Source organism: Mustela lutreola, chromosome 4 (genome assembly GCF_030435805.1).
Source record: "Mustela lutreola isolate mMusLut2 chromosome 4, mMusLut2.pri, whole genome shotgun sequence".
Taxonomy (NCBI): Eukaryota; Metazoa; Chordata; class Mammalia; order Carnivora; family Mustelidae; genus Mustela; species Mustela lutreola.
Window position 1 is genome coordinate 52,178,824 of NC_081293.1, and position 23,913 is coordinate 52,202,736.

At 34.9% G+C, this 23,913-nt stretch overlaps 1 protein-coding gene across 2 annotated transcripts in view; it reads right to left on the reverse strand.

The window, feature by feature from the left end:
* Window positions 1-23,913, reverse strand: part of ADK (adenosine kinase) — a 541,004-nt gene that overhangs the window by 166,078 nt on the left and 351,013 nt on the right. For both annotated transcript variants that reach the window (XM_059169841.1, XM_059169842.1), the window contains exon 7: window positions 10,400-10,570. In XM_059169841.1, the coding sequence (XP_059025824.1) occupies window positions 10,400-10,570 (171 nt within the window). The remainder of the gene's footprint in view (window positions 1-10,399; window positions 10,571-23,913) is intronic.

Sequence of the window (23,913 nt, forward strand, 5' to 3'; positions counted from 1 at the left end):
AAGTAGAGTTAGGGGCGCCTGGGTGGCTCAGTGGGTTAAGCCTCTGCCTTCGGCTAAAGTAGGGTTAAAACTTTGCATGTGTATCTGCTGACTGATATTCTAGAATCTTTCTTATAGAACCAAACCTGTAATTGGTAGTTTCTGATTTCCAGTTTAAGTTTCTTCAAACCAGAGTGAAAATTTGTAGACATTTATAAAGCTACTCTGAGTGGTACGTATTTACAGCTTTTTGCTTAATATTTTATAATTTTCATGCCATTGTCTAATTCAAGAGCAACTTTTTAAAACAATTTATCTTTATTGAATTTTGTACCCTGATTTAACTCATTAAGCAAGTCCTCATTTCATTTGTACTCACATTTTATCAGATTATATAACTAAATAATAATGAAGATAAGCTGCATTAAAAATGTTTATGGGCAAATAAATTGACTTGACTTTTTATAAACAAAGAACATTGTGGGAAGAGAAGTAAGGTGGCCTACCAAAGAATAGCCTAATACCCACGAGTTCTCCCTCATTTACCTGTAACTACTTATTGTTTTATCAAGAAAATGATGTGTGTATGTTATCTAAGCAAGCTAGTTAAGTAAAACTTAAGTGGAGGAATAAGATCAGCATTCCTAACACCACCATCAGTATCACCTAACATACACTGAGTACTTTCTAGAAGTAAAGCTGAAACTTTAAATGCATTAGAAAACTAGCCACAGATTGTGTATATTAAATAATTTTTTAATGATTTTATTTATTTACTTGAGAGAGAGAGAACATGAGTGTGCAAGAGCACAGACTGGGGTGGGCGAAAGGGAGACTCCCCACTGAGCAGGGAACTTGATGCTGGGCTCAACTTGCTTCCAGGGCCCCCAGGATCATGACCTGAGCTGAGGGCAGGTACTTAACAGACTGAGCCACTCAGGTGCCCCTAAATGATGGTTTTTGTGGAAAACATTTTAACTTTAAAGCATTATTCAGTGGTGGGGTATAATAATTTTTAATAGTCTATGAGATTAAAACCCAAGACTATCAAAGCACTTCTCCTTTGGCTTGACAATACCATTAAAATACAATTTTTCATAGAAATAACAAATTTGATACAGGGTCAATAAAAAAAATTAATTGGTACTTAATTAATTTTGACAGTGATTCTTTGGAACTTATGTGAGTGACTTGATTAATTATAACAGAACCACACAGCATATATTTTTTTAAAATTCTGATATAATTTTTGAGACATAGTTATTATATTATAATCTGCACAAATTCAAAGTGAATAAGTATATAGGTATTGACACATGGATCAAGTCCTGAAACCATAACCACAATCAAGGTAAGGAACATATCCATTACTTCCAACATTTTTCTAACGTCTGTTTGTGTGATCATGGCCTCACAGTACATATCTATCCCTAGGCAACCATGGATCTACTGTCACTAGAGATTAGTTTCAACTTTCTAGAATTTAATTTAAATAGAATCAAACAGAGTGTACTTTTGCCTGCCATCTCATCTTTCATTCAGCATATATATTCTAAGATTCATCTATGTAAGTGCATGTATAAATAGTTCACTTCTTTAATAGTTGAGTAGTATTCTACTGTATGGATACCTAACAATTTGTTTATCCAGTCACCAGTTGATGGACATTTGGGTTCTTTCCAGACATTGGATATTACAATTAAAACTGCTATGAGCATTTGTGTATGTCTTTGTATGAACATACACGTTCATTTCTCTTGGGTAAACACCTACAAGGGAATAGCAAGGTCATATGGTGGTTGTGTATATAACTTTCTAAGAAACTGGAGAACTGTTTTCAAAGCATTTGTACTATATTGTATTCTCACCAGCTGCATATGACAGTTCTAACTCTATACTTTGCCAATATTTGCCCGAGTCACACTTTTTAATTTTGGACACTCAAAGAACTATACAGTTGTATGGACTGAAGTTTGCTTTTTTGGATATGGATATTTAATTGCATGACGGATATGGATATTCAAAAAAGCATGATTTGTTAAAAGGACTATTCGGGCACCTGGGTGGCTTAGTTGGTTAAGTGTCTGCCTTCGGCTCGGGTCATGACCCCAGGGTCCTGGGATCGAGCCCCATATGGGGCTCCTTACTCATCAGAAAGCCTGCTTCTCCCACTCCCTCTGTTTGTGTTCCCTCTCCCGCTGTGCTACTCTGTTAAATAAATAAAATCTTAAAAAAAACAAAAACAAAAACAAACCTATTCCCCATGGAATGACCCCTGAAACTTTCTTGAAAACTCAATTATGGGTCTATTTATGGACGATCCCTTCTGTTACATGATCTATTTGTCTATCTTTAGGCCCATGACACATTGTATAGCTTTATATTAAGTCTTGAAATCATGTAGTAGTAAAGGTCCTCTGATTTTTTTTTTCTTCAAAGTTGGCCTGGCTAGTCTAGTCTAGTCCAGGACTTTTCCATATGAATTTTAGAATAAGTTTGATGACTTCTACTGAAAAAAACTGCTGGGATTTTGATTAAATTATGTAAATACACCAATTTGAGAACTGACAGTTAACAACAGTCTTTTTTTAAAAATTTTTTATTTTTTATAAACATATATTTTTATCCCTAGGGGTACAGGTCTGTGAATCGCCAGGTTTACACACTTCACAGCACTCACCAAAGCACATACCCTCCCCAATGTCCATAACCCCACCCCCCTTCTCCCAACCCCCCTCTCCCCAGCAACCCTCAATTTGTTTTGTGAGATTAAGAGTCACTTATGGTTTGTCTCCCTCCCAATCCCATCTTGTTTCATTGATTCTTCTCCTACCACTTAAGCCCCCATGTTGCATCACCACTTCCTCATACCAGGGAGATCATATGATAGTTGTCTTTCTCTGCTTGACTTATTTCGCTAAGCATGATATGCTCTAGTTCCATTCATACTTAACAACAGTCTTAAAAACCCATGAACATGCTATTTCTTTCCATTTAATTCTTCTTTTGTTTTCTCAACAGGTTTTGTAGTGTTTAGTATATATATACACTTTGCACATCTTTTCTTAGATTTATTCCAAATATGTCATACATTTTTATGATATCAGAAATAACACTTTTATTTTTTATTTTTTAGTTTTATTTAAATAATCTCTACACCCATTTGGGGCTTGAACTCACAACCCTGAGATCAAGAGTAACATGCTCCTCCAACTGAGTCAGCCAGGAGCCCTGGTATCAGAAACAGTATCATAAAAAATTAACGAATTGTTATTTATTGATTTCTCTCAGGGAGACAGAAAATTCCAAGCAGAGGGACGCCTGGGTGGCTCAGTTGGTTAAGCAGCTGCCTTCGGCTCAGGTCATGATCCCAGCGTCCTGGGATCAAGTCCCATATCGGGCTCCTTGCTCCACAGGGAGCCTGCTTCTCCGTCTGACTCTGCCTTCCACTCTGTCTGCCTGTGCTCGCGCAGACTGCCCGCTGAGCACAGAGCCTGATGCAGGACTCTATTTCATGACCCTGAGATCATGACCTGAGTTGAAATCAAGAGCTGGACGCTTGACTGACTGAGCCGCCCAGGAGTCCCAGAAATAGTATTTTTAAATATCAATTTCTGAGTGTTTGCTGTTAATATATAGAAGTAAAATTGGTTTTTGTATGTTTATCTTGTATCCCACAACCTTGCTAAACTCCCTTTTAGTTGTAATAGCTTTCTGCAGATTTTATAGAATTTAAAAAAAAAACCCACAATAATGGTGTTTGATATAATTTTACTTCTTCCACTCTAATCTGGATTTTTTTTATCCCTTCCTGGCACTGCACAATGTTGAATAGAAGCTGAGAGTTTTGTTTTGTTTCTGATCTTGTAAGGAAAATATTCAGTCTTTCATCACTAAGTATGATGTTAGCTGTATATTATTTGTGAATGTCCTTTGTTGGACTGAAATAGTTTTCTATTACTATTTTGAAGGCTTTTATCAGGAGAGGATGCTGATTTCATCAAATCTGTCTTTATTCAGAAGATTATGTTTTCTTAGTTTTATTAAGGTGGATTATATTGATTGATTTCTGCATTCCTGGTCATGGTGATTATCCTTTCTATATACTGTTGCATTTGATTTGCTAAAACTATCTTAAGAGTTTTTGCATTTATTTTTATAAGGAATATTAGTCTGTAGCTTTTTAATTCTTTGTTTGATTTTTGGTACTACTTCTTCTCTTCAATAGTTTGGGATAGTTTGTATTGAACTGTTACTATTTCTTCCTTAAATTTGTGCCAGAATTCAACACAGCAGCAATCTGGTGCTTGGACTTCCTTTGTGGGAAAGGTTTAAAGTAAAAATTCAATTTCTTTAATAGGTAACCTGAATAACCCTATTTCTATTTCTTCTTGAATGTGCTTTGGTACTGTATGTTTTTCAAGGAATTTAGCCATTACATACAGGCTGTCAATTATACTGGAATAACATTGTTAGGAGAAGAACCACAGTTTCTTCTACTCTAGTCTAATTTGCCCCATTAGCGTTCTGAGTACTCTATCTGGAGCCCCGTGAATTATGAGGTTATTCACTCTGGCTCACAGAACAAGAATGATTACAGGTTCCACATGCACTCTGAAGATTACTCCCTCTAATCTTTTCAGGTGGTTCTCAGCCTTCACTGGTTTCCTGACAAATGTGCACTGATTAGTTCTCAGCTGAAGATTTGGGTGGGACTCTGCAAATCTGTGTTCTCTATGTAGCTCTTTTCTCTCTGGTACTCTGATTTGCAAACTCCAGCTGTCCAGCTGTTAGATTTCCTGAATTTTTAGCTCCCATCTCCTCAGTTCAAAAGAGACTACCAAGAGGGTTTCCCCCTTTGTGCTGTGGCCTGACAAAGGGAGAGATCCCAGGACCTGGGATCATGACATGAGCCAAAGGCAGATGCTTAAAGGACGGAGCCAACCAGGCGCCCCAATAAGCACAGATTTGATTTGGGGGGTGAGGGGCAGAAAGAAACATAAAACCATCATGTATGTTTTCTCCGAGGAATATATTTTACACTTCATTGAATTTTAAGATTTTATTTATTTATGTATTTGTCAGAGAGAGAGCACAAGCAGTCAGAGAGAGAAGCAGGCTCCCTGCTGAGCAAGGAGCCCAATGTGGGACTTGATCCCAGGACCCTGGGATCATGACCTGAGCCGAAGGCAGTGGCCTAACCAACTGACCCACCCAGCCATCCCTCCATTGTATTTTAGAAATAAAATGTCCCTTCTTCTCATGGACCTAAAGATAGTTGATGATTACTAAAGTATTCAAGGAGAACAATGAGAGATGAGATTAAAGAAAACAATGCCACAGTTGCTTTTTATATTCAATATATAATCATTTACATTTATCCTTATTAAATTTCACCACTCAACTGATAAATCCAGTCTATTAAAGTTTTCAAAAGTCTCATTTTGACATTCAACTTACTTGATATTTGTTAAAGTATTGAATTATTTGCATTCTCTGCATTTGCATTATCTGCAAATACAGCTTTATCTGAATCACTGATAGCTGAGCAAAGCTCAGAGTAAACACTGAAGCATAGCACTAGAAAACTATTTATTTATCAGCAGAAATTTTGAGACTGGTTCAACAAAATACCAAATACATCTAACTGCCCTGTATCTAATATTTATTATCTTATAATCCATATCATGACAGATGGTCTCAAATATACTATACATCCCTTGTTTACTGGTCTGCCATAATAGGTACTACATATCTACTGAAACGAATTCAAATGAATACTAACTATACCAACAAAGTAAAAAGCTATCCTGACATGACTTATAGCTTATAATTTTACATCTTTCTCTTCTAGGTGGGGAAAAATGATTTCTTTAATTATCTATACTATATATAGATTGTAATAGCATAATATCTTTACTATTCTATAAGTCCTAGTCTAACTTTACTGGTTTGTAGAATCAATGATTTCAACAATGTGGCAAAATATATACAAGACAAAATTTTACCATTTTAAGTGTTCAATTCAGTGACATTAAGTACATTCATAATGTTGTGCAACCATTACCATTATCCATTTCCAGACATTTTTGTTATCCCAAATAGAAGCTTTGTACCCATTAAGCATAACTGCCAATTTCCCCTTTCCTGCAGGGCCTAGTAACCATTATTCGACTGTCTGTCTCTATGAATTTAACTATTCTAGGCACCTCATGTAAGTGGAGTCCTTATAGGAAACTCCAGAAGTTGTATATGGCTTATTTCACTTAACATAATATTTGCAAAATTCATTCATCTTGTATTATGTATCAGGGTTTCATTTCTTTTTAAGGCTGAATAATATTTAATTTTACGTATGTACCAAATTTTATCTATTCATTTGGCTATTGGAAATAATGCTGCCATAAATATTGGTGTGCAAGTATTTGAGTCCCTGCTTTCAGGACTTCTGGATATATACCAATTAGGAGAACTGCTGGATGATATGATAATAATTGTTCGACATTTTGAGGAACCACTAAATTGTTTTCCACAGCAGCAGCACCATTTTACCTTCCAATCACCAATGCAAAAGGGTTTCAATTTCACAACCTCCTTGGCAATACTTTTTTTCCCCTCTAAATTTTTGAAAACCACCATCCTAAGGTGTATCAAGTGGTATCTCATTTTGGTTTTTAAATGCATTTCAGTAATGATTAGTGATGGTAAACATCTTTTCATGTGTTTATTAGCCAATTATATATCTTCTTTGGAGAAATGTTTATGGAAGGCCTTTGACAATTTATGAACTGGGTTGTTTCCCTTTGAGATATATATTCTGGATGTTAATCTCTTACCAGATACATCATTTGCAAATACTTCCTCTCACTCCGTGGGTTTTCTTTCTTTCTTTTTAAAAAGATTTTAATAATTTATTTGAGAGACCATGAGAGAGGAGAAGGTCAGAGGGAGAAGCAGACTCCCTGTGGAGCTGGGAGCCCGATGTGGGCCTCAGTCCTGGGATTGCGGGATCATGACTTGAGCTGAAGGTAGTTGCTTAACCTACTGAGCCACCCAGGTACCCACTCCATGGCCTTTCAATTTATTATTTTTTTAAAGTTTTATTTAAATTCCCATCAGTTAACATACAGTGTAATACTAGTTTCACGTGTGCATTATATAGTGATTCAACACTTCACAGTGGCCTCATAGAATGAATTGGAAATTTTCCTTCCTTTTTGCTTTTTTGAATAGTTTGAGAAGAATAGGTATTAATTTTTCATTAGCTTTTCTTTATTATTTTTTAAAAGATTTTACTTATTTATTTGACACAGAGAGAGAGAGAGAATGAATGAATGAGAGTACAAGCAGGGGAAGGGACAGAGGGAAAACCAGGCTCCCCATCGAGCAGGGAGCCTTAAGTGGGGCTTGATCCCAGACCCAGGGATCATGCCCTGAGCTAAACGCAGACACTTAACTACTGAGCCACTTAGGCGCCCCTTAACTTTTCTTTAAATGTTTAGTAAAATTTGCCTGTGAAGCCATCAGGTCCTGGACTTCTGTTTGTTGAAGTTTTTTGTTTGGTTTTTTTAAAAAAGATTTTATTTATTTTTTGACAGACAAAGATCATAAGTAGGTAGAGAGACAAGAAGAGAAAGAGGAGGAAGCAGGCTCCCTGCTGAGCAGAGGGCCCAATGTGGGCCTTGATCCCGAAGGCAGAGGCTTTAACCCACTAAGACACCCAGGCGCCCCTGTTGGAAGTTTTTTGATTACTAATGCAGTTTCCTTGCTTGTTATGGGTCTGTTCAAGTCTTCTATTTCTTCCTGTTTCAGTTTGTTAGTTTATATGTTTCTAAGAATTTATCCCCTTCCTTAAGGTTGTTCAATTTGATGGCATATAGTTTTTCATCATATTCTAATTGTTTGTATTTCTGTGGTGTTGGCTGTTATTTTTCCTCATTTGTGATTTTATTTATTCATGTCCTTTCTCTTTCCTTTTTGATAAGCTTGGCTAGAGGTTTATCAATTTTATTAATTTTTTCCAAAGAACCAGCTCCTGATCTGTTCTTTTTTTGTTTTGTTTTTTAGTTTCTATATCATTTAATTATCTTCTAAACTTTATTATTTCCTTCCTTCTGCTGGTTTTAAGCTTTACTTTTTTGATAGTGTCCTTTGATGCACAAAAGTTTTTAATATTGATCAAGTCCAATTATTTTTTCTTGTTCTTGCTGAGCATTTGGAGTTTTTTTTTTTTTTTAAGTGAAGACCATTTTGATATCATCAGCATTTTCTGCAAACCTAATAATCTGTACCTCTAGTTTTTTCTATTCTTCTAAATCTATGCCAAACTTCTAGAATTATTCTCTGGTTCTGTACATGCTTTCCACCATTATTTATAAGTGTTTAGGAGATGTGAGCTTTTTTTTTTTTTTAGATTTTTCAAATTTATCTTGAGAGAAAGCACATGTGCACACACGAGTAGGGGGAGGGGTGGAGGGAGAAGGAAAATCTGCAGCAGACTGTGCTGAACGTGGTGCCCCATTTGGGCTCTATCTCACAACCTGGAGATCATGACCTGAGCTGAAACCATGAGTCAGATACTTAACAGACTGAGCCATGCACACACTCAAATGTGAACTCTAATTAAAGAATTTTCTGTGTGTTCTGTAATGTTTTGTTTTTAAGGCTCCTCCCCATTTTCTTCCGAATTGTGGTCATTTGATATTATAAAGTCACAGCTGAAGTTTTGACGGTATTCAATTCTCTCAAGTTATCTCTAATTCTAAAGTCTCATTCTCTGGAATGATACTTATCTTTTTATAAGTTTTAAAAATTTGTGTTTTTTTTTTAAGATTTTATTTATTTATTTGACAGAGAGAGACACAGCGAGAGAGGGAGCACAAGCAGAGGGAGTGGGAGAGGGAGAAGCAGGCTTCCCACTGAGCAGGCAGCCTGATGGGGGGCTCAATCCCAGGACCTCAGGATCATGAACTGAGCTGAAGCCAGACGCTTAACGACTGAGCCACCCAGGTGCCCCCAAAATTAGTCTTTTTAAAGTTCAGAGCATATGTTTAAGTATTGCTGTTTGATGTTTCCTGACTACAAAGAACTCTGAGTTCAAATATCAACTTCTCCTAAGGATTCTTAGACCACCATACTGATGACCAATTCTTTTATGTTATTTTAAAAGGTCAGATTAGCACTTTTACTAGTTACTTCCTTTTTCTTTCAGAAAATAAAACCAGCAATAAAGGAAATGTGAAATGTAGATTTTAATCAAATGAGACTTCCAGCAGATACTCAGTAGTTCAAGGCCATTACCACTATTTCTTGCCATTATGTCAGTTTGTAAATCATCAAGAATGTAGCATTTCCTTCAAAGTGTCTTTGAAGATATTCATACCATATTATTTCTACAAATCACTGAGGTGATCTCATAAATTATGTTGAGGTCAAATTTATGTTATTCTATTCAGACAACACAGTTATCTTATTTGGATTCAAAATCTGTGAGTATAATCAAACTGTTATAATGATATAATTTGAATCAAAATGGACTTCTGGGAGAGTACAACATGTTCACTTTACACATAAAGACGTTAAGATTCATGAAAGTTAAGTGATACTGCTAAAGTCACAAAAAGATATACTGCAGGTATTTTTTTCTGTTTCATGGATGTTTAATGTCTACAGGTTAAACAGAAGCTATAAATACTATGTGAGCAAAAAAATTACTTTCCACTAATTTAAAATAAAAGAAAGTATAATCTTGGTAAAAATGAAAAGCTGTGAAAGTTTTAACAAACCCCATTTTATCACCTTTAAATATAACATACAAATATTAGCAAAAATGATATTAATAAAAAAATTTAATACAAATTATAATATACCAATAGCTACTCAAAATTTAGACTCATGCTTTTTATAAATAGTTAAATTCATAAAACATTAATTTCAGACCAAATGCCCCTTACCTTATTAATCCATGAAAATTTCAGGGGAAAACATTTAATTGGTCAGAAGACAATTCAGTTGATATGAAAGGATAAGGTGACAGGTTGATTGAAAAGGGTGACAGAAATGACTTTTTTCTTGATTGTAGTCATGGCTACATGTCAGGCATGCATTTGCAAAAGCTTACAGAAATATACATTAAAGAGTTAATTTTACTCTATGCAAATTATAAATCTCAATATCTAACCTTTTAAAAGACCAATTTTTTTAATTTGAAAGAAAGGTAGTATATACTGAAGGAAATACGAAAAATACTGAATAAGAGGTCCAAAGTGAGGCAGCTTTGTTGTGTAATTTTCAATTATATTTATGCAAATATTTCAGTTTTTATTTCTAAACTTACACATAAACCAAAAAATAACCTCCAGCCCCCCCCCCAAAAAAAACCAGAAAAAGACCACTTATTTTTTTTTTTAAAGTAACTCACCGTCTCATTTCCAAAAAGTATGTCAATATAAGGCATAACTTTCATCAATGACTCCTTGTAGAACTGACTAATAAATGGTGCAGACAAATTCAAAGTGAAAATTCTGTTGTTTTCAGAAGCATGTTTAGCCACTTTTAATACCGACTCTGGGGAAACTGTAAGAAAAAAGCCCTGGATAAAGAAAAAAAGGAGAGGAAATTAAAAATGCCATCTCCACAGAGTCATTCTTGGTCGGAATAAAAGATGCCTATAAAAAATACAAAAATCTATATAATACAAACTTTAAAATACAATTATAAGATGCAAGGGAGAAAACAGCAGCAGCATTTGGTTAGAAGAAAAATCTATCATATGAGTACAATATACTTGGTATGGCCATTATGCTAGAGTATAACACATTACTTATTTCATATTAGATTTGTATACTCAACACTGAAAGAATTCTGGGAATCCACATAAGAAAAAATATTTCAAAGGTCTCATTTAAGACAATAATTACATTTAAATTACGGAAATAGTAATGAAGTCAGATTGGATCTTTTTATCTTCTTATAAATAGTTTGGATTCTTAAAAGGGACATACTATATATTAAAAAATGAAATTAGTTTAGAAATGAAATTAGTTCACTAAAATCATAGCTTGTTAACTTATGCCTAAAATGAATTCTTTAAAAAAGATTCTGAGTTGAAATCTTTAAATAATGAGAAAATAATTCAGTGATAATAAAAAAAATTAATTAAAATTTTATGTCAGGAAAGGTGTATTTTAAAACGCTATTTATCTATATCTTAAAAGTGTTAATAAAAGCCTTTTAAAAATAGATTTATGCCTTCTCGATAAAAGTATAAGCAAGGACATGGATGCTTACATAGGAAATTGATTTGAATGGTGCACAAGAGAGTGAAGGAATGCACAAAGAGCAAAAGAAGATAAAGTCGGAAAGGACAGTTAAGTCAAGAATGCAAAAGGCCTTGAGTGGCAGGTGAGGATTTGATTAGGTGGGGTGAGAACACATGATGGGTAATGAAGATTTCTTTGAAAGAAAGGAATAACAACCTTATATAAAAATTTAAAGGAAAGTTAATTTGGACAACAAAAATTCAACAACAGTCAAAAGCAGAAAAGAAAAACATAAAGTAGAGAACAAGAGGAAGGTAAATGAGGACAGTAAGTGATGACAGACAGAAATCCAGCAGGGAAAGTTTTAAGAAGATATTTAAATGTACCCAATGCTATCAATGGATAGAGAAAGAATGAGCAAAACCCACTGGATTTGATGATTAAGAGAAAGTACTTATGGGATAAAGGTAAAACAAACAAAAAAGTCAGCTGTTAAAGAATGAAAGAATGGTGAGAAAGTAGGGGTAAAGATTATAAATTATTTTGGAAGATTTATCAATGAAAAATAATAGACTCATCTGAAATTTACTGAGCAATTATTGTGTTCCAGGCAATATACTAAAAAGCTTTATGTATATTAACCCAGTTGTTATCATTTTCCTTATACCAAACCTATGAGGTAGATACTGTTATTCTCATTTTTATGATGATAAAGGCAAAATGTCTCCCCCAGGTCATACAGTTTATATTGTGATGGAGCTTAGAGATTCAAATGACGAGCTATAATGCCCCAAGTTTGAATAGGTAATTGAAAAGAGAAGAGAAGAAAGATATTTTACTGGGGGAGAGGAGTGGAAGAGTTGTTTTTAAGAACAATGCTAATTCGAGTATTTTTTATCTTTAACAAGAAGGATCTATTGCAGAAAAAGAAGAATGAAGAAGCAAGACAGGGAGGAGGATTAGAAAGAACAAGGAACCAGAGAAGTTAGGGCAGTGGAAAGAAGCAGGAAAGAAGAGTTAGCTTATAAACGGAAGAAATAACCTTGAAAATGTAAAGGAAATGTCTTTTAAAATGGTAAAAAGGGCTATTGAAATATTCAACTACAACTACAACTGAGGGACTACCATTTCCAACATGTAAACTTTAAAAATTTTAAAAAGAAAAAAACATTTTTTTCCTATTACTTTCAAATTGAATATTAAAAGAATATTTTAAAAAATTAACTATGAGGTAGGAGTCATGTATACTTGGACTTGCAGGGCTTATTGCCCTTATGAATTCTGAGATATTAAGAGAGAATTCTACAGTACAATTGTTTCTTATTGCTAATGAAATTCTAATAAAAATGTTTCCTTATTATAATAGCATAATATTTTCTCATTATTTAAAAATCCCAATCCATTAATTCAACTGTTCTAAAAGATAACAAGTCTTAGTCTTAGGTAACATTATTTTTTAAATGTTTTCACCTTACTTTTTTAACCAACTACCACGTCACTTGCAAACTATGAACATCCAAGCTGTTTCCTTTGCTATTTTTGTCACTTGGAGAATTAAAATGAACAGTTTATATAGCATCTTGTCTCCATAGTAATATGTATGTACTTGCTTTTTAGTCTTTCATTTAATGAGGAGCGTTTAAAGCTAACCTCCCTCCCATTTCTCCCCAAAGTGTTCCAGCATGAAATAAAAACCTCCCAGAGCTAGCATTCTGCCAGCTGTGGATTAACCACAGACAGCCATAGAATGGTCTACACAAATAGTAACCTGGTCAAATAATTAGGCTTCTCACCAACTTTGGACTGAAAATTTGATCTGTGCTAAAATACATCTGATTGTAATTTAAGGTACTGAACAGTATGCCCCTGGAGTCCAAATTTGGCCTCATTCCAAATGTGTGTATGTGTGTTTTACTTTAAAATGCAACATAAGAGTATTGTGATGTGGACAATATAACTTCCATTTTGTCAGTTTTACAAAGAATATATAAAAACTATCAGCTTTTAAATGAGGAAAATTCACAATTTAAATTAATTCCATTTTTGAATAGTTTTTTGTTTTACTTTAAGTAAATATTTAGTATTTAAACAATTTAGGATTTGTGTTCTGTTATAGTGCAAAGACTTAAAATGGATGCCAACCATAATTTTTCTTCCTAGATTTATATCCATTGCTAGGCCACATGTTCTAGACTGTATTATCACCAACATAATAACAGTGCCATTATACTTTTTTTTTTAAAGTGTCAGGTTTGTAGTAAAAACAGGCCAATAGTTTATATGGCTATAGTTTAGAAAAATACTCTATATAATCAACAAATTTTTGTGGTTTTTCTAATTAGGGATTTCAGTCTATATAACAGTTAATCCTATGACTCTTTGTCCTTTTGAGCACCCCAAAACAAAGCAGATTCTAACATTTAAGAGATCCGACAACATTAATCAGTATTGGGAGTGAGGTAAGACAATTTTATCTATTAAAATGATAAATAAAACAGAACAAGAAGGTAGGAATAGGAGTGATGGGGAAAGATAAGGCAGAGCCAAAGAACCATTTTTGCATAGCCAGACTTAATGCTTAGAAATCTCAGACACATGTGTTTGAACTGCACAGGTCCACTTATGCATGGATTTTTTGGGGAAAAATGCAGCACAGACCTATAAATGTATTTTCTCTTCCTTATAATTTTATTAATAACATTTTCTTTTCTCTAGCTTACTTTATTGAAATACATATTTAATAGACTATTTATGTTATTGGTAAGGTTTCTGGGCAACAGTAGTTAACTACAATCAGTAGTTAAGTTTTGGGTGAGTTAAAAGTTATATGCACATTTTTGACTGTGCAGGGTGCTGGCACCCCTAACCCCTGTGTTCTTCATGAATCAACAGTATATAAATGTGTCGTCCAACTACTCTAAGGGTTTCTTAGTGTAGTAGTTTGATTTTTTTAAAGATTTATTCATTAATTTATTTGACAGAAAGAGAGAGAGGGAGTATGAGCACAGGCAAGGGGAGAGGGAGAAGCAGGCTCCCCACTGAGCAGGGACCATGCGGGGCTTGATTCCAGACCCTGAAGGATCATGCCCCAAATGCAGACACTTAACTAACTGAGACACCCAGGCGCTCCTCTTGGTGTAGTTTAAATGCTACACAGGAGGATGTAAGAAATTAAACTGTTTAATATACTAAAGGATAAGAAAAGGAACTGTTCTTGTTCTTTACCAGTATTTACTTCAATTCAGGAAAATGCTTTGGGGTTCTTTTTAATTGTCCCTACCTAAGAGTACAAATCCTTTCGGGGCGCCCGGGTGGCTCAGTGGGTTAAAAACCTTTGCCTTCAGCCCAGATCATGATCCTGGAGTCCTGGGATCAAGCCCCACATTGGGCTCTCTGCTCTACGGAGAGCCTGCTTACTCCTCTCTCTCTGCCTGCGTCTCTGCCTACTTGTGATCTCTGTCTGTCAAATTAAAAAAAAAAAAAAAAAAGCACAAATCCTTTTTATTATTTCCATTAACAATTATCTAAAGAATAGAGGTGTGTGTGTGTGCACACGTGCTCATATACATTGTAAATTCTAGGGATTTTTGGAACTATAAAAATAAAAGCAGACAAAAGACCACTAAAAAATGTCTACAGTAAATATGACACAGGGTTAATATGTTTAGATTATAAAAAGCTTTAAAAAGAGATGAAAAATTAAAAAAAATATGAGGACACCAATAGATAAATGAGCCAAGAACATGAAAATGCATTCCATTAAAAGTGAAAAAGAAATACCCATTAAAAGTGAAAAAGAAGGGCGCCTGGGTGGCTCAGTGGGTTAAAGCCTCTGCCTTCGGCTCAGGTCGTGATCTCAGGGTCCTGGGATCGAGCCCCGCATCGGGCTCTCTGATCATCAGGGAGCCTGCTTGCTCCTCTCTCTCTCTCTCCCTGCCTCTCTGCCTGCTTGTGCTCTCTGTCTGTCAAATAAATAAAAAAAAAATCTTTAAAAAAAAAAAAAAAGTGAAAAAGAAGAAGCAAATAAATATACAGACAACTATTCCTTCCTAGCAAAGAAAGAAACAACATGGTGAATAAAGTTTCCTCAGTGTTGACAAAGGTTGGCAAAATTCATACATTAATATGTCGGTGTGAGTAAAAGTGACACTATTTCTCAGAAAATAATTTGAAAATACACATGAGGAACCACAAACAAATTCATGCTCTTTGATCCAATAATTCTATTTTGAGAGTCTACTTTACAGAAATAATCTAAAATATGGGAAAATACTCATTCATGAACATATCAGTATATTATTTGTTTTACTCAAAACCTGGAAACAATGTAAATATTTAATGATTGACTATTTCTAATTTTTTTAAAGATTTTATTTATTTATTTGACAGAGATCACAGTAGGCAGAGAGGCAGGTAGAGAGAGGGGGAAGCAGGCTACCTGCTGAGCAGAAAGCCTGATGTGGGGCTCCATCCCAGACCACCGAGATCATGACCTGAGCCGAAGGCAGAGGCTTAACCCACTGAGCCATCCAGGTGCCCGACTGACTATTTCTTAACAGGCATGAAAGAACTGGCATATTCCTTCTACTTTTCCACTCTAAACCTGGCTGTTATTGTTTAAAATGTGGCTAGGTTTAAAAAAAAAAATGACGAGTCCAACTGAAGATCTGAATTTCAAATTTTATTCAATTTTAATTTAAATATAAAAAGACATGTAGCTAATGAGTACGTGCAATGTGCTCTAGCCAGTGTGACTATGGAATCTGATTTTAATTTAATTTATTTAAGTGTAGAAATAGAAGCTCTGGATAATATTTTTCTGCTAAACATAATTTTGTTGCTTTGGTAGGGCTACAGTTAATTTTGATCATTGACAACTGAGTGACTGAACTGATTGCTGTAAATTTAAATAGACACCAATTTTAAAGGCTTAGTATAAACAAAAGATTGTCAAAAATATAATAATTTTATATAATTACATGTTGAAATAAAAAATTTTAGATATATTAAGTTAAATAAAACACTTTTAACATTAATTTTACCTGTTTCTTTTTACTTTTTCAATGTGGCTACTAGAAAGTTTTTAACTATATGTGATTTATATTTCTACTGGACATTGATGCTCTAGAGAATACTTTGAAAAATTTTAAAATTATGATTATGGAAAAATTATGATTATGAAAACTAAGTAGAAAAGTAGAAAACATTTATACCACATAAATGTTATATGAAGGATAAAGCATACAAACACTGTGTACAAAATATGGTTATAAACTACACTAAATCAAAAAGAAAAAACTGAAAGAGAATACACTCAGAGTAAAATGGTTAAATGTGAGTAGAAAAGTTACAGATAATTTTAATTTTTTAATTTTTCAAATTTTGGTGATGCCATTAAATTCTCTTCTGATAAAAATTATTTAAAAGACAAATTATTTTGTTACTTATAGTAAATTTCTACAGAAACAGATGTTTATAAACGGAGAGACGCTTACTTCAAGAAACAAGAGTCAGAACAGATAAACAGCTGAGAGTAAGTCTATTTTACTTCTATAAGTAGATGGCAGAAAAAAGGAAAAAACTAAATATGAGACTGGTGGATTTGGTAAACCTATATCACTATTTACAATAGCAAAAGAGAATATTAAGAAGGAAGTGTGGTAACAGAAAAATATTAAGCCAACTAAAGAGTGCCCCCAAACCCAGACTACCAATGATGAGAGGGCTGAGAGTTCCAGATGCTGTGTCTGAAGACATACCACTGTTGTCTGTTCTAAAGAACAATACTTAGTCTGTTTTCCATAGCATGAGAAAGGTGCCATAGTAATACCTTTCAGAGAATGAGGTTGAAAGAATAAACAAATGAGAAGCCAAAAAACAAATACAACAACCAAATAGCATGTTTTCTTCTTAATAGGATCTACATGTTTTGTAAATCTCCCAGAGAGTGTGAAATATATTTCCTTATAGGAGAGGGAGGATCAAATATGAATTATGACAAAGCATAGTTCCTATGTGCTTGTAAGGAAAATACTTACTTTGACAACAACAAGATAATGTGTAAATTGTTTATAATTACAATGTCATGATATGCACTACTTCATACCAATGACAGCAATAGAATCACTAAAAGAAAAGAGCCAGAACAAATGCATTAGCAAATACCTAGATTGAATATAATGTAACAACAGAACGAAATAATTTACCTAGGCTCTCCCACCTATGTGGCTTCCTTTTGGAAGCATCAATGAAATCACTCATTCTACATATATTTTAGTCTTTTGAGGGATTAAAATACCTGCAATCTTAACTATTCTATGAATGCAAAAGTTAGCTTTTCTTCCTTCTGAAATAATCCCCTGAAAAAGCATGTAATAGGAGGCAGCAAGACATAGTGGGAAGAAGATAGGTTTTAAAGGGACATACATAGGATATTAATCACAGCTTTCTGGAAGTAAAAGGCAGTGTCAGGCATCCTGCAAGTCCATTTCTAGGGGAAAAGATAAGGAAATGTGGTAAATTCACACTATTATATAGAGATTAAAAGCAATAAACTAGAAATATATACATGAGATTGGACAAGCTATATAGCTCATACTTTTATATATTGTGTATAATGTAAACATGCACCTAAAAAAATGATACATTTTTCAAGGATATAAAACTCATATCAAACACATTAGAGTTCCCATGGTGTGAAGAGGAATGGGATTAAGGATCAGGAATGATAGGAAAAATAAAATAATAGGAAAGGAGACATGTCTAAGCCAGATGAAAATAATCTCACAGGATTTATTCAATTCTCAGCACCAGAGAGTTTAAACAAACCAGTATACTTACTTACTTGCTTGCTTATTTATAACCATATTACACTCAACATGGGGCTTGAAATCATGACCCTGAGACCAAGAATTACTGTTCTACCGACTAAACCAGCTGGATACCCCAACAACATATTTCTTTTCAACAGTTTTGCCAATCTGATTACTATTTAACTGTGCTTTGGGGTTATGTAACCTCCCTAGGCCTCACCTCATTGTTCTCATCTGAAAATTGGGAATAGTAATACCTATCAATGTCATCGTAAGAACTAAATGAGTGCTTAATACAATGTTTGTCATGTTATATGCGCCTCACATGTTTCCATTTTATTATTACTATTTCTATAGTAATATGAAGAGCATTAGAAAGTTCTGTTTTGTTTTCGCATGATGGTGAGTTCTGCAGTTATAACTCTTAGTTACAATACTGAACAAAAGTATGCTCTTTAACATCGATATACAGTTTGGTATTTCCTTTGAAATATAAATACATAAAATCCATCATTCCCTTTCCAAAAGCTTTGCCTCCTCTCTTTCCTTGATTTAATCATCCTATATCCTGCTGACAGATTAATCACCCTAGTCACTCTTCTTTTCCTACCAAATTAAATCCAAATGCCTCACACCCAAGCATTCAAAACTCTCCACAAAATACTCCAATTTCCACATTAAACCAGCTGCAACCTCCATTACTCTACAACATATGTCCTTGCTTCAATCATACAGAATTTGCTTCTACCAAAATGAGCCTTCTGAGTCTTTATGTTGTTCTATCAGAAATATCCACTACCTCTACCTGTTGGAATTTTACCCCTCCATCAAGGCCCATTTAAATCTAAATTTAAATATGAATTTCATCCCACAAAAACTAAACTACATTCCCACCAAGATGTACTCATTCCTCTTTGAACATCCTTAATATGTAATATGAATTTCATTTTATTTTTAAACAACTTGCATTTGCCTTATCTCCTTTACCTGACTGTAAGTAACCTTAAGGGCCAGTGTATTTTTTTAAAATGTTTGCTCCAGTACAAAGCACAGTGTGTACAATATACAGATAATTTAAAAATACTGGTTAAATTTTTATTGGGAGTCTATCTAGATTCCCACATAACTGAAATGCTATTTTGAAAAAAAGAAAAGGAAAAAGAACTTCTGAATTTTCACATGCTAAGAGAAGAGTATATTCATTTCAGAGTTGGACAACTCTTTGGTTCATTTTTTTTTAAAAGATTTTATTCATTTATTTGACAGTGAGAGAGAGAGAGAGAGAGAGAGAGAACACAAGCAGGGGGAGTGGGAGAGGAAGATGTAGGCGTCCTGCTAAGCAGGGAGCCTGATGCAGGGCTCAATCCCAGGACCCTGGGATCATGACCCGAGCCAACAACAGACAATTAATGACTGAGCCACCCAGGCGCCCCACAATTCTTTAGCTCAGAGGATCTGAAACTTTGTCAGTTCCCAGCACCCTTAGGGTATAAGTAATTTTCTTTTCATGGTGCTGTAAGATAGGCCTAACAGTTCTGGTTTTTTGTTTGCTTGTTTGTTTTTAATGTTCAAATAACCTAAGTACCGATAATCCTAACTACTTAACAGCTGGTTTGAGAAAATAATACATATAAAATTTACAAAACATTTTTTACTTAAAAAATAACCACAATACTTATTAATGGGATATGTGTACAACTCCTTAAACCCTTGGATTGAAATTGAATAGTGTAACTAACCCTCATTTCCTGTTCTACCCTAATATTCAGGAGGTACTTGCTTTTTTAAACCATGGCAACCAATTCCAAAACAGGATATCATCCTAAGGAAGGAAAGGAATGTATCACTATCTAATGTTGTAATTGTGTATTACTCTGACATAAAATATTCTATAGCACTCTTGTGAATTTGCTGCAGTACCCTGGGGTGTCTCATTGCATAGTTTGGGAACTACGGATTTAGTTGAAGAAAATACCTTGATGAGTACTTTTATTTGAAAGAGCTGAAGTTCTTCTTGGGTATGATTCAAAGTATTGAGAAAATGGAAATAATTTACTCTACACAAGAGAAGTAAATCTGAGTGTAAGGATAGCATTCTGGGGAGCAGAGGTAAGAGGATTTTATAGAAATGGACACTGACTAGATGATGGCTGTGGGGTACCCCGAAAATAAAATACAACCAATGAAAACATGCCTATGGCTGGGATGCCCTAACAACTTTTGTAATGATGATACCTAGTAACCAATTTTCATTTGTTTTCTAACCTACATAGTGTTATAATCCCTCTCTGCTAACTTAAACCTTCCATAAAGATTAGTTCTTCACCTTCAAAATACGTGTAAATAATTTTTTATTTTATGCTCAATTAAGTTTGAATTTAAGTATTATTTAATTAATTTAACTATTTATTAATTTATTTTAATCTAATTATTTGAATTTAATTATTATTATTTTTGTCCTTAAATCCAGTGTTTAATGTCCAATAAATTTTTTAAAAAGATTTTATTTATTTATTTGAGAGAGAGCAGAATAAGAGAGAGAAAGAACACAGAAGCAGGCTGAGAGGGGCAGAAGGAGAGGGAGAAGCAGACTCCCAGCTGAGCAGGGAGCCTGACCCAGGGCTCAATCCAAGGACCCTGGGATCATAACCGAGCTGAAGGCAGACTTTTAACTGACTGAGCCACCCAGGCGCCCATATCCAATCAATTTTTAACTCTGTAGTAACTATTACAACTATGCTATCTTTCTCATTAATAGAACATTAGTACTAACTTCCCATAAATATACCCTCATTACTTTATCAACACTACTGCAACAGTTTCCTGTTTTGGCAAAATTCCTTTGCTCAAAGACCTTAAATGGTTCATTTCCTAACAATACATTTAAGTTCCTGACAGGGCATTCAAAATCCTCTAATTTGTCTTTCCTATATTACCTCTGATAATTCACCTTCATGAAACTCTTATTCTGATCACATGGGCCTTCTATGTAGCCTAAGTAGAAATCCTATATTTTCCTATATACTTTCATTTGCTGGTGATATTTATTCACTCTCTAGAATCTGTTTTTAACTTCCACTTAGTCAACAAAAGTAAGGGCTGGCAAATGTTTTCTGTTGAAGGCCCAGTAGAAAATACTTTAGGTTGGTGGGGCATATGACTTCTACTGCAATACTCAACTCTCCTATTGTACCACTAAAGTGGTTATAGACAATACATAAAAGACTGAGGGTGGCTGTGTTTGAATAAAACTTTATTCACAGTAACAGCCAGTGGGTGAAATCTGGTCTAAAGGTCATACTTTATGGACTCTTGAACTAAAGGAAAAGAAAGAAATACATACTACTAAGCAGAAATGAAAACAACCACTAAGATAAAAAGAAAGTTGGTAGAGAATATTAGCAGGAAATCCAATGTTGGGCAATAATGAGATTTAGCTTCCTCTTAATAATAAATAGTGAAGAAAATGAAGGTTAAAGTAGGTTTAGAGAGAGAATGAAATCATAATTACATTTCCTAATGTCCTATCTTGAATTGAGGACATCTATTTTCTGAAGCTAGCACTAAGACAACACAAGTTGCTCACATCGGAGTGTGACACCCAATTTCAATAGGATACTGATATTTTATTTTGGTAGTTGTTGCTACCCGTCTCCACCCCTCAGTCCCACTCAGTGCTTCTCCCTAGAAGTAGAGGAAGTAGAAGAAGTAGAAGAAGTAGAGGAAGTGGTGGAATGTGTTAATAAGGCTAACCAATGTTTTTGAAGACAATTTTTGAATTTTTAAAACAAGTCATCATTGGAGTGCCTGGTTGGCTCAGCCGGCAGAGCATGAGACTCTTGATCTTGGAATCATGAGTTCAAGTCCCATGTTGGGCATAGAGATTACTTAAGAAAATAAACAAACGAATCACAATCATGGCAGAAGGTTGGGGTTCACAAACCAGGCAACTGCAGACTACAATTAAAATACAGGGTGGCACTCTCACCACTCTTGTTCAACATAGTATTAGAAGTCCTAGCAACAGCAATCAGACAACAAAGAGAAATAAAAGGTATCCAAATTGGCAATGAAGAAATCAAACTCTCTCTCTTTGCAGATGACATGATTCTTTATATGGAAAACCCAAAAGACTCCACCCCCAAACTACTAGAACTCATACAAAAATTCAGCAACGTGGCAGGATACAAAGTCAATGTACAGAAATCAGTGGCTTTCTTATACACTAATAATGAAAATACAGAAAGGGAAATTAGAGAATTGATTCCATTTACGATAGCACCAAGAACCATAAGATACCTGGGAATAAACCTAACCAAAGAGGTAAAGGATCTGTACTCGAGAACTACAGAACACTCATGAAAGAAATTGAAGAAGACACAAAAAGATGGAAGACCATTCCATGCTCTTGGATTGGAAGAATAAACATTGTTAAAATGTCTACACTGCCTAGAGAAATCTATACTTTTAATGCCATTCCGATCAAAATTCCACCGGTATTTTTCAAAGAGCTGGAGCAAATAATCCAAAAGTTTGTATGGAATCAGAAGAAACCCCGAATCACTAAGGAAATGTTGAAAAACAAAAATAAAACTGGGGGCATCACGTTATCTGATTTCAAGTTTTACTACAAAGCTTTGATCACCAAGACAGCATGGTACTGGCATAAAAACAGACACATAGACCAGTGGAACAGAGTAGAGAGCCCAGACATGGACCCTCAACTCTATGGTCAAACAATCTTCGACAAAACAGGAAAAAATATACAGTGGAAAAAAGACAGTCTCTTCAATAAAAGGTGCTGGGAAAACTGGGCAGCTATACGTAGAAGAATGAAACTCGACCATTCTCTTACACCATACACAAAGATAAACTCAAAATGGATAAAAGACCTCAACGTGAGACAGGAATCCATCAGAACCCTAGAGGAGAACCTCTTCGATATCAGCCACAGCAACTTCTTTCAAGATATGTCTCCAAAGGCAAAGGAAACAAAAGCAAAGATGAACTTTTGGGACTTCAACAAGATCAAAAGCTTCTGCACAGCAAAGGAAACAGTCAACAAAACAAAAAGGCAACCCACGGAATGGGAGAAGATATTTGCAAATGACAGTACAGACAAAAAGGTTGATATCCAGGATCTATAAAGAACTCCTCAAACTCAACACACACAAAACAGAAAATCATATCAAAAAATGGGCAGAAGATATGAACAGACACTTCTCCAGTCAAGACATACAAATGGCTATCAGACACATGAAAAAATGTTCATCATCAGTAGCCATCAGGGAGATTCAAATTAAAACCACATTGAGATATCACCTTACACCAGTTAGAATGGCCAAAATTAACAAGACAGGAAACAATGTGTGTTGGAGAGGACGTGGAGAAAGGGGAACCCTCCTACACTCTTGGTGGGAATGCAAGGTGGTGCAGCCACTTTGGAGAACAGTGTGGAGATTGCTCAAGAAATTAAAAATAGAGCTTCCCCATGACCCTGCAATTGCACTCCTGGGTATTTACCCCAAAGATACAGATGTCATGAAAAGAAGGGCCATCTGTACCCCAATGTTTATAGCAGCAATGGCCACGCTCGCCAAACTATGGATGAATGGATAAGGAAGATGTGGTCCATATACACTATGGAGTATTATGCCTCCATCAGAAAGGATGAATACCCAACTTTTGTAGCAACATGGACGGGACTGGAAGAGATTATGCTGAGTGAAATAAGTCAAGCAGAGAGAGTCAATTATCATATGGTTTCACTTACTTGTGGAGCATAACAAATAGCATGGAGGACAAGGGGAAATGGAGAGGAGAAGGGTGTCGAGGGAAATTGGAAGGGGAGGTGAACCATG